We start from the raw sequence: 12,855 nt of genomic DNA on the forward strand, positions 1-12,855 counted from the left end.
GTGCATAGATATCTATTATAGAGATAGATATCTCTAATCCTCATAACAACACTATGAGTAAGGTATTGTTAGCTCCATTTTACAGATGAGAAACTTGAGGCACAGAGAGGTTAAGTGATTTCACCAAGGTCTCACTTAGATGGATGAGAGAGCAAGGCCTTGAACTCAGGCAGTACTTGCTAAAAGCTGTTGTCTTAACCACCACATTACACTTCCTCTCAATGGTTACAACTGGAAAGATGATTCACTCCTAATTATTGAGATAGAGTAGAGCGAGGAGGTCCTGGAGTGGCCTAGGATGACCTGGGATGGCTTCTTGCAGATAGAGAGTTCTGAGCCAGATCTTGCAGAAATGGTAGATGTTGCCAAGTAGTCCAGGTGGATGGAGTGGCCTGAACAATAGCACAGGACGAGGCTTAAGCAAGATGGGGAGTCCGTTGATCTGGCAGGCACACTTGTCTCTCACACTTCACGGTACTTTTCAAGGTCAGAAAGGATGGTCCCAATTTTGAAATTAGTATGTGAAGTATAGTGGTTAGGTTGCTTTTTTTTGCACTGCAGAAAAGGACAGGTTGTTAAAATCTAATTATGGCAATTATTTGGTTGATAATCGATTTCAAATTTTTGACAAATACTATCAGGAATCAACTTTTAAAGAGAATCTGTTCCAAGTCACCTCCTATTACCATTCATATTTATTGACCAACTCAGGGCAAAGCATGATTATATAATATCTCAAAAAGAGAAAATATCCTCATTTTCTGGGACCTAAATACCTGTGAAAAAATAGGTAGTAAAACTATGGCTCTCACAATCCAGCCTCTTCATTCCCCAAGTCAGTGCCACACAATTAAAATAACCACAAAATTCAGTTAAACCAGATATTATACTATAAATATAAACCTTAAATATGTGTGTATATGAGTGTGTGTGTGTGTGTGTGTATTGTGTGTGTGAGTATAGTGAGAGATTCTGAACAGAGGTTGAACATGGAGGCATTTCAACAAAAGAAAAAATATTTGTATGATATGAAAATTAAGTTTACAATTGGACTTTGGAACCTCAGGAGCAGCATACAGATTCTGTGAATATTATATTTTATTCCTTTAACTATTCCCACATGTAATACTTTATTCTTTTTGAATTTGCTTCTAATGCAGTTTAACCCTGGTTTTGAGAGTGTCCATTAGCTTAATTTCTCTTATTAATATGAATTCTTCTCCTAGCAAGTAAAGATAGCTGTGTGTTTTTTCCCTTTATCATTTCATGCAAAGCAAAGATTAAATAAGGAAAGAATATGATTTTCACTTTCATTTTTTCCCAAGTCTAAGCAATGAAATCAGAGAATCTGTTTTTGAGATCTGGAATCTTGGTATTTGTTGCTCCTATGGAATCAACACGGTTGATTAGCTGTGAGCCAAGCCAGCAAGCTGATTTAATTCGATGCTCAATAAATTAATTCTATTTTACTAATGTGACTAAAAACTAAATTTCATATCAATATAAACACTCATTAAACTGGAAATACCAAGTTGTGCAAGCTGCTGAAAAAGACTCATTTTTATTTATAGATGGATTCTGATAAGAATAGCATTAAAAGTGTTTTAATAGGGAAATGTTAGAGTGATTAATGTGCAGTTGTTTGCATTTTTAATATTTCACTCATCAGATTAGTATTTGTGCATACTGTCAGACTTTATTCTGTCCTTGTCAAAACACTTATTACTGCTGACAGGTATAACATATCCACATTAATCCTTAATTCCTTGATTCAATTTTCTAATTGCTTTTTTGGCATGCGATGGTGGCCATTTAGTCTTATGTGATGTATTCATCATATGGTATAATAGTGTGCTTTAAAAATTAAATGTGTCATTTGAAGAACAGGAAAAAAAATTACTAAAAATTGGAAATTTCAAATTGCACTATACTTAGACGAAGTATTAGATATTGGTATGTCACACATTCTGGAGGTTGTCCATAAATCATAGTCACAGAATGTTAAAGGGACCCTAAAACTCATCCAAGCTACTTGTTCATTTTCCGGATAGGAAATTGACTTAGTAACATGCTCAGGATCACACAACTAGATAGTGGCAGAACTGGTCCTAGAACTCAAGTGTTCTGAACCCTGGCCAGAAATGGGGTAGGTTTAGGCATATAATGTTTATAACTGACATTTTAATTTGATTCCTATTATTAATAGCCAAGCTGAAAGAATGGGAGACGTCTTGGCTTCTGAAGCTATATTTTTTAGCAGTATCATATAGTAGTTAAGAACCAAGATACTAGAAGCATACAGATCTGAGTTCCAATCCTGGATCTGCTCCTCACCATCTGTGTTACCTTAAGAATATTATCTGACTTCTCTGAATTTCAGTTGCTTCATCTGTATAAAATAGAAAATAACACAATAATGCCTGTAAAATGCTTAGCACAGCAATTGGTGCCTAGAAAAAACCTAAAGAGTAATTAAGGTTTATTATTAGCTAACAATAAATGTTAGCTAATATTATTTTTCGGTGTTTTTGTTATCCTTTTAATAACCATAATTTGGAAAGAAACTGAGTCATGCCTACCAGTTGTCTCACCATGTGACAATTTCATTTGTTCTTTCATTCACTCATTCACTTACCATGTGCAAAGTGCACTCTAGTAGATGCTATAGATCAGGCAAAGAAGAATACAACATGATACCTGCCCTGGAGGAGCAGGAATCTGAGAGACATACAATGCCTACATTAATACTTGCAATAAAAGATTGGGAGGCATAAGTTCCCAAAAGATAGCACAGGCACTGTGCTTAGGCAATTCAAAGAGAGAAAGTGAGTACAGAGACAATAGAGATGAATAAGAAACTGGACCTGCCCTCAAGGAGCTTGTTTCAGTGTGAAGATAGGACGTTTACCCAAGTGTCATTCAAGGTAGAAAATGAAGGGGGCCATAAAGGTACAATTAAAGAACTAAAGAGAGAAAGACTAAATACCTCAGACCAGGGAAGCCTTCATAGATGAGTTGGCTTTGAGAGATGTGTAATTTTAGGAAAGTTAGAGCCCTGTAGGAAGGATCTCCTAGACAGTAGGAATATTATGAGTGAGGAAGGCACAGATTCTGGACACCCCGGGCACAGTTGTTGAACAGTGAGCACTTACATTGACTAAAACATGGAGCTTGTGCAAAATAAAAGATGAAGTTTGATGAGTGGGTGGACACAAGAGCCTGGCAACCCTGAAATGCCATTTTGGACTCCATTTTACAGAGATTGCAAAGTGGCAGCCCTCAAACCATTTTGATTCATAGACGTGTACTTTTGGCAGCAAAAATTTTGAGATTTAATGTCTTCAAAGAAATCTTGTACATCTCAGTTCATTGTAGTGCCCACCACTTTTTACTGTCTTATTCTAGAAGTTGAGACAGTCCTCTTACCTGTTATAGGTGGTATGCATTGGGGTTAGACATACAAGCCCAGAAGATAGACTACATTGTCCCAAATCCTGGTTTTGTCACCTATTAGGTTTAAAACCTTAGTTATGTTACTTAAGCTCTTTGAGCTTTAGTTTCTTCATTTGTAAAATGGGAATAGTGCCTACCTCATGGGGTAGGATTAAACTCACGTAAGCATGTAGCATAGCACAAGGCATATTGTAAGCACTTAAATGTTAGCTTTTATTAAGTTACCCTCGCGGGACTTGAAGGAATTTGAGTTTGCAAGCCCTACTTTGAAATTACTGGAAGTTTTTGAGAGAGGAAATAACATCTTTTTTATCTTTTGAGTACTACAGTATTGGACTAAACTCTACTAAAATTGCAATGACTAGTCCAAAGACCTCAGATAATTCTGTTAAATCCTCAGCTGCTGGGGTTAGGGATTCCAACGATGGGCTTCAGTGTGATTTCTAGAAGTGAATCACTTGCTCATTCACTCATTCTTTGAGTAGGACAATGGAGGAAAGAACAACGACGTAGCCAGCTTTGCCCACTCGTATCCTCCAAACATCCAGTAATTCTTGTAGCAGCAGTTTCCCAAGATAGATCCTGGGTTCGAATGGTGGCCTCACTTGCAGAACATGTCGTTACGAATTTTAAGAACTGTAATCTTGAAAATCCTATGATTCCAGAAGCTTCTCTGGTAACTTGATTATTTTTAATAGCTGAAAAATGGAAAGAGTTTAACATAGAATTGTTGCCCCCCAAAACAAGAACTTGAAAATATGAGTACAGTGGTTTCAAAAACACTTAGAGTGAACAAAACAAGTCTTTTGTAAAAGTGCTGTGTGCTTAATAAACAAAGACTGCTAATTACGTAACTGTCAGTGATGTTTTCTGGAAGGGTCTAATACCAGCATCTTGCAGTACAACAAATATGAAAATGCCTAGAAGTAAATCACAGTTGCTGAGTGCTGTGGGCAAACAAACCCATGCCTTATCTCTTTCAAAGGTAGCCATGGAAAATGCATGATAAATTGCACAGTTCAGTGAACATGTTATGTCATTGTGAAGTGATTTTGATTCATGGTTATGTATTTATCACTAAACAACTGACAAACCTCAGGATATCAGAAATATTATTCATGGGCTTTTACTATTTCTACTGTAAATATTCAAATGCTATAAATTATTTTTTCTTTTAAAATCTGTATTGAAACTGAGATTTGCCACAAATTCTTTGGAATATTTTTTTAAATTATGTGAATTCCTGGCAGAAGTTTCAAAGAGCTGTGCTAGTCACTAATATTTTAAACATAATGAATAATTCATATTTTCGCGAATATCCTTTTATGAAAATTTTATAGCTAAAAATAGACAAAGTTGTAAGCCAATTTCATTTTAAAATAGAATTATAATTTCCTTTCAGATAGCTTATGAATATAAAGAAATTTCTGAATATTTTCTGTACATTAGCAGTAGAATTAAGAATGAGAGAATTATTGTAAGGAAGATTTTACAGAAGTGGCTTTTATGCAAGCATAATTCCCTTTCCATGGTCAAGATATTTTACTACTGTCTTTACCTGTAGCTGGGTCTCAGAAGTTTAAAGTATTGAATAATTAAGTCATTTTCCCCCTGAAGTTTACAGTTATTTTTTACTAATTTTTCTCTCAGTTGGTGCTTTTGGCATCAGCATTTGATGTTTAAAGCCTTTTCTTCTAGTGTTAAAAACAGCAGAAATGTAACCTAACAACGCAATCAACAGATGTACTCTCAAATTGCTGCTTGTTTTTCTAGATCCTCTAAACCAAGAACCACTGTTTCTCGGCCGTTGTGGTTTTTTGTTTTGCCATAATCATAAAATTCTTGGCTTCTAATTTTTGTAATCAAGTATTTTCATGTGACTTTGGATATTTTGAATAGTACCAATTATTGCATTGAGAGCTTAAAAACAAAACAACAAAGACAACCTTGCCTGATGGTTAAAATGATAAATTATTTCTTAGGTATATTAAAAAGGATTTTGATATTTCTAATATATCACCATCATTTACAGCTGAATTCATTTTATTTTCTCTTAGTATATTTTAACCAATTGACCTTTACATATACTTTGCATTTATTAAATTAGAATAAATTTCAGTAGCCTGGAAATATGGTTCAAAACATTCATAGTATTTTTCTTTTAGCCTTGGAATATGACAAGCCTATTCTCTAAATATTTACATCATTGGAGAATATCTGTGTACTTATGCTGATTCTGACTTAGCATTTTCAAAACTACGTCTGTTAAATTAAATGTAAGCTTTAAAGTGTAAAACCAGAGATCATGTAACTTGATACAAGTATTGCAACATGGCTCACAGCATTTTCTGGGAAGATTTTTATGCCCTTTCCTTCTACCACCATGGCCACTTTCACCTTTATATTGAAAACTCTCAAAATGTATCTGTATGAAGATAATTTTAAAACATGAGATTTATGTTGCTGTAAAGGAGAAATCCTTTATAACCACATAAAACCGTTGTCACCAGAAATTTCAGTCTAAGTTTTACATGAAAGGGGACATATTTTATCTTTAATGCCTCGTTAAACTTTCTGGAAACGGCAGTATTCTAAACTATTCTAGGTGAATGACTACATATGTCTGTATTTCTTCTGAAAAGTTCAAATATCATCAGTGAAAAAAAACTAAACAAATCATTTGCTCTAATAATTAAAGCAGTGGTATTTTTTTCTTCTATTTAATTTTGCCTTTATGCATAGATTTTGCTTTGACATGTCAAGCATGCCTCACCTGCAGTTTTTTGAGTGAAACAGCCAAAACCACCATTCCTAGGCTGAAATGATATCCTCACCGTTTCAAAGGTGACATTGTATTTAAACTCAAATTCCTTCTGTGTTTTTCTGTGCACACATGTGTGCTTGCACATGTTTCTGGGTGCATGTGCGTGGGTGCAAGTTTGTACATGCACACATATGATAAACTGCATTGTATGGTTAAGAACACGGACTCAGGAGACAGCTTGCCTGAGTAGAAATCCCAGACCTGCTACTTCCTAGTAATGTGAATTTGAGCAAGTTTTTTTAACTTCTTGCTTCAGCGTTCTCATCCTACAAGGTTGTAAGGTTTAAATAAGTTACTATATTTAAAGCATTTTGAACACCTAATCCGTAGTAAGTACTTAATAAAATACCAGCTATTTCTGTTATAATCATTATCATATATTCCTCTATTTTATTCCTAAAGTCATATTATTTATACAAGTGCATTGGTGGGTGATTATTACATATCTATTTCACTGAAGTTTAAAGATTTGCCAACAGAATATTTTGGATTGTGATAATTAGATAAATTGTGTTATGTACTACATCATTGGTGAGAGTAAACAATTGCAAAAAAGCAAACAAAGTTGCATAACTTTGTCGCTTACAGACTACACATTAAATATGGTGAAATGCATTCATTTATTCAAATGTAGGCCTATTGAACATCTACACTGTCCCAGAATATAGTGTTAAAATGACGCATGGTACCACATGATCCAGCAATCATTCTCCTTGATATTTACTCAAAGGAGTTGAGAACTTATGTCTACACAAAAACTTGCACATGGATGTTTATAGCAGCCTTATTCATAATTGCCAAAACTTTGAAGCAACCAAGATGTCTTTCAGTAGGTGAATGGATACATAAACTGTGGTACTTCCAGACAATGGAATATTATTCGGCACTAAAAAGAAATGAGCTATCAGACCATGAAAAGACATGGAAGAACCTTAAATGTATATTTTTAAGTGAAAGAAGTCAATCTAAAAAGGCTAAATACTATATGATTCCAACCTATGACATTCTGAAAAAGGCAAAACTATGGAGAAAGCAAAAAGATCAGTGGTTTCCAGGGGTTGAAGGTGGAGAGAAGGATGAATAGGCAGAGCACAGAGGATTTTTAGGGCAGTGAAACAACTCTGTTTGATACTATAATGATGGATACATGCTGGTATACAGTTGTCCAAAGCCATAGAATGTACAACACCAAGACTGAACCCTAAAGTAAACTATGGACTCTGGGTGATAATAAAGTGTCAATGTAGGTTCATCAATTGTAACAAATGTACCACTCTGGTGGGGATGTTGATAATGAGGGAGGCTATGCATGTGTGGAGACAGTGAGCAGATAGAAAATCTCTGTACATTCTTCTTAATTTTGCTGTGAACCTAAAACTTCTCTAAAAAATACAGTCTATTAAAGAAAAAAACAAGCTAAAAACAGAACAAAGCAAAGAGTACTTTGCAAAAATTGCAAAAATATGTACCAATATATAACACCCCAAGAAAAATGTCTTGTAAATGTTAAAGACCACCACTACAAAAAAACTACATATTACTATAATAAAATATTCGATTGAATTAAAAAAATTCAGTTGAATTCCAAAAAACATGGTGTGTCCCCGACCACTAGGAATGTATAATTTAGCTGACTGAAGCAGAGATAGTAAAATAGCTGTGTCATGTCAGTTATGCAAACTTAAAATGGATTTTCTTTTTCAGGGGGCACCCAAACCGATAGCCATTGAACCATGTGCTGGGAACAGAGCTGCTGTTCTGACTGTGTTTCTTTGCCTACCGCGAACATCATCAGGTGCCCCTCCCCCTGGGCAGTCAGGTAAGAAGAATGAGGAGCCATCAGCAGTTAATCAAAACGTGTAGACTGAACAGAAAAAATAAACACTACTACCAAATAGCACAGTAAAGATATTTACATGGTTCTAATTTAGAGCATGGTAAAATTTTATTAGAATACAAACTTTTACCCAAATATCTAGATATCAGCATTGCTGTAAATTCATACATGTTGAATCTGTATATGTGTTTGTGTGTAAGATATACATGTACGTATGTTCACACACACGCCCCAATTTGTTGTTGTAATTGCAATGAGAAATCTCACTAGCAGGGCAAACAACTTCCTGACCCTTTGGGGGCAGCTTCTTTTCTCCTGTATGTGTGTCACGTAGGATGTCAAATTATAAATATGATTTGAAATTTGCTTTGTAAGTATAGAACCAAATGAAGGAACTTACTTGTATGTTTGGAATGTTTAGTGGCATCAGAGGATGACAGCTTGATGTAACCATCTCAGTATGATTAGGATTGTTCTTGCTGTCAGCACCAGACAGGTGCAGTTCATGGGCCAGGGAATCCTCTCTCCTAGATGGGCACAGCCAGCCCTTGCCTCCAGTTCTCTTTTTCCTACATGAAAAGCATATTTTGAATTTTGTGGTGACTATATATATATCCTCTTAGAGGTCTTCTCATTGCTGTAATGTTGTCCACGTTGTAAACATGCTCAATATTAAGTATAACTTGTTAAATCACAAACCATGCTTATTTCTCTCTTTTTACATATCCTATTTCATCTGCTTACAATTTCTAATTTTTCTGTTTCCCAATTGTTTTCTCTAAACAACTTTTAGTGAAATGGATGCTTTTTAAGGGTAAGGGTGATTTCAATTCTCCCTTAAGCAATAAAATAAGGTGCCAGAGATCTGGCAGGTTCTCAATAACAGTAATAGATGATGAACTCTCCTTTCTGCTTATTTTATCTTTTCTTGGTTCCCTAGTTAGCTTTGACCTTGCTGCTCACTGTCTTGATTTGTGTCCAACCATACATGAAAATGGAAGCTATACTTCTTTATATCTTATAAACTTAAGATATTCATGTATCAGAATTTTTCCCACATGGGGACAGAGGATTTCCATCACCTTTAGACTTGTCATTTGTGGTACCTGATGATATCTTGTTGCAGGAATTTCTCCCCAAAGTTCATTTGAAGGTGTTTATTCAAAGAAAGAAACATTCTCTTCACCTTCTCATACATTGAGTGAATGCCTCGCTTTTCTCTCTTCAGAACCACTAAGGTAAATGGGATGCAGTAAGGAGAATAGTTTGGCACTGGTCAGATAAGATGGATAATTATAGGTACTGTGCCCAGCTAATGGAAGTATTGTTTTAAGGCTGGGATGATTTCCAAAACAAACACTTCACTAATGAAAACAAGTCTATGTGATATACACCAAGGTTCTTCTAGATCTTTGACAAGATGACATACTGATGGGCAGAGTGAAGGCAACTGCCAATACTCTGTCCCTTTAACCTTTGAAATCTTTTTGACTGATTTGAAAGAGCCAAGTAGCAGTTTGGACCATTACCTCAGCTATGTCTTATTACGGATGCATTATGATTACTAACAATAATGCTATGATAGATGTGTGTAGTGCCTTACTCTTTACAAAGTGGTTTCCTGTTTTTCACATTTGATCCTCATGACAAGCCTATGTGATTGGTATTATAAAACTCACTTTATAAATGAAGGAATTGAGGCATAGAAATCTCTGTATTTCTACACTCAAGAAATAATTGGGAAAATACTAGAGTACATAGCAAAACAACAAAAAATACTTATTGCTAACATTCCAGGTAATTTTTCCTGATGATCTACAGCAGAGACCTTATTTCTGTATAGTCTACACCCCATGTCTTCACAAAGCCAAATATTTGGAGGAGTACTGAAAATGTCTACAGGGTTGATACAGGTAGACAAAACCTTGAGTTAACTTACTATACTTTTTTACAGCACCTTTTTTACAGCACCTGTAGATTGAACTATGTTGAATATCTATGTGCGTGACTCAGGATGAGCTTGTTCTTTGTTTAAAAAAAAACTGATAAATTTTTTCCAGCTATCTTTATAGGAAGATTCTTTGATTGTACTGTTTCAAAATACAGTATTATCTACTGTCTGCAGTCTACTTTGAAATGTACCAAAATCATATGATATTGATGAATGGATAGTAAGATGGGGAGATGGACAGATATATCGTAAAGCAAGTAAAATAAATGTTAATGGTAGAATCTAGGTGGTGGGAAAACTGGTGTTAATTATAAAATTCTTTTCACTTTGCTATATGTTTGAAGTTTTTTATAGTAAGGTGTGGGAAACAATAAAATAAAAACTCTTGGCTTTACTGGGGAAAAAAAAGGCAGTGTCTATAGAGAGAAATTTTTTAATGTTGACATCTAGGCTTTCCCTAAACAGAGCAAATGCTAACACCAACATAGAAACTAAATGACTCATTTTTTTCACTCTTCATCAAGATATTTGGTATGTAGACAGCCAATTAAAACTTAACATAGTATCATCAAAAATTTGAGACAAAATGCATTCCAATGATTATTTGAAAACCATATTGGCTCTTGGAGGGGAAATGACTTTGGTTGTCTCATTGCTAGAGTTTGGCTTATCTCATATCTTTACAGGAGGTCCATCTATGTGCCTGTGCTTATCACAGCTCCCTACACATAGAAAGCAGTTCATAAATGCTTTTGATGGTGGTGGTCATAGGAGACCTGGGAAACGTGTCCTTAAGCGACCACTTCCTTCTATGAGCCTCAGTGAAATACAATAAAATGAGCCATTGGACTAGAATTCATTCATTGTTTCCCACATTGCTTTCCTAGGAGCCCTGTGTTCTGAAGAGCCTCCTCCAGTATTGATGCAGTGTTAGAGGTTTGGGGGAGTTGAGAAGGACGTGCAGGAAAAGTCTCATGGACATCCCCACTGTGTGAAAGACAGGATGCCAGAAGTCTTCTCTTGGCTCTTGGGCTGTTTATGTCTCTAAATGTTAGCATATCTATTCAATGACTAACTAGTATTAATTATTAGATTAAAAGACCTCTTGCAGTACTTTGCACAATCTCAAAATTTTTTATCAGGCCTTTTTTCGAAATGTAGCTTCCTGAATGTCGAGGGATGCTTTTCATAATGTACTCTTGATTACTGTGAATAAAAGCGTTTAAGAGAAGGATGAGTTTGGGGATTTGGAGAAGGTGGAAGCATCCAAGAGCATGGTGGTTTTCTCTCAGAAACTGAATTTCAGCGCTAACAAATAAGTGATTCAGAAACATACAAGTGCTAGTTTTGGCCATCTCTTTTCTATAGCAGCTAGTGATTTTTTTTTTAATTTAAAATAATGGCATTGTCTTTGGACTTTATTCTTTTTCCACGAGCAAGTATTTCAGTATTACTTTGCAAATAATAATTAGACATGGCTCTTTTAGCATCTGTCTAAAATGTGTGAAGTCCTTTCCATGGTTCTCCTCTTAACAGAGGTCAAAAGAAAAACTGCAGATTCATCCTTTAGATTACCCCATGCGCTAATTTTATTTTTTTAACGTAATGAATTTAGGTGTTTATGAACAATTCCCCCTCTAGGTGGCTTAGAAGAGTAACAGCAAAATACATTAAGAAGGCTTTTTGGCATTCCTGGAGCTGGACTAATTAGGTTCCCTGCTCCCCCACCCTGTAAACCTGCTGCTTCATTCCTGTGTTTTCTGTGAGCAACCACTGCCAACCATGCCTGACTCGCTTGGGTTAATGTGGAATTTCTGCTGTTGGCATATGTATGCTGTGCAGCCACTTTCTCTGCTGACCTCCAAGTGGCTGAAAGACTGACGTCCCCATGAAAACAGGGCACACCAGGTAACTGCTGCGTGACCCTAAACAACCAAGCTCGTCTCCAATCACCTTGGACAGCAAGGTCCCCAATCGTTTTAGAGTCACATTAAGATGAAATGTGGACAAAGTAAATAGAGGTCGTCAAAAGCATAAATTGAATATGATAATGATTGCTGTCACTTTGTGATGGAGTATTATGGATTTCATAGTTTACAGATTCTTGCTAATAAGAAACAGATTAACTTTTCTCACTGGATTAAAAATCCCCATGGCCCAAATGTCCACTGCCAAAAAGGAGCTCTGTGCTTTAACTAGAAGTAGAATTTTGCTCTGATCTTGCCTCATGTTTGATTGACTCTAACATTACCGAAAAGAATACTGTGGGAAAGTCTAAGGTTTTGAATTTTTTTTCTTTAGGCTTAGAAGTTTTTCCAGAATGACCTGATTATTTAGAAAAATCTAGGAATAGTGTATAATGTTTAAAATGATCGTCTACTCACAGTGTCATGGATGCCTCTCCTCTTTGTAATGATGACAGGAGACCTTTGGTTTAAATGAAAAGAGGTGGGAGAAACAGAACTAGTAATTTCTGAGCATTGTCAGGTGCTTTATATACATTCATTGGTTTAACCCTCTTAATGACACTATGAAGTAGCTATTATTATTCCACTTTTATAGATTAAAAAAACTGTGAAGCTCAAGAGAGATTAGATGATTTGATCAGGGCCAATACAACTGGTGAGTGAGTGAACCAGAATCAAACCCAGAGCCACCTGGATCCTCAGCCTGAGACTCTCTCTCAACACTGTGCTTCTCTGGATAAAGATACAGCAGTACTCCGGATAGCCCTTATTCCCGAGAAAGCTTTATATCCAGAGTAAAGAGGAAGGATCTGGAGGATTCTGC

General features: G+C 35.7%; 1 protein-coding gene across 4 annotated transcripts in view; it reads left to right on the forward strand.

Moving 5' to 3' along the window:
• The window catches only part of ATRNL1 (attractin like 1), a 773,536-nt gene that overhangs the window by 658,318 nt on the left and 102,363 nt on the right, over positions 1 to 12,855 (forward strand). For all 4 annotated transcript variants that reach the window (XM_087432666.1, XM_087432665.1, XM_087432664.1 and 1 more), the window contains one exon: positions 7,982 to 8,096. In XM_087432666.1, coding sequence (XP_087288792.1) covers positions 7,982 to 8,096 — 115 coding nt within the window. The remainder of the gene's footprint in view (positions 1 to 7,981; positions 8,097 to 12,855) is intronic.

The sequence above is a fragment of the Ceratotherium simum genome, chromosome 6 (assembly GCF_057802395.1).
Source record: "Ceratotherium simum simum isolate JZ-2026a chromosome 6, ASM5780239v1, whole genome shotgun sequence".
In the NCBI taxonomy this organism is placed as follows: Eukaryota; Metazoa; Chordata; class Mammalia; order Perissodactyla; family Rhinocerotidae; genus Ceratotherium; species Ceratotherium simum.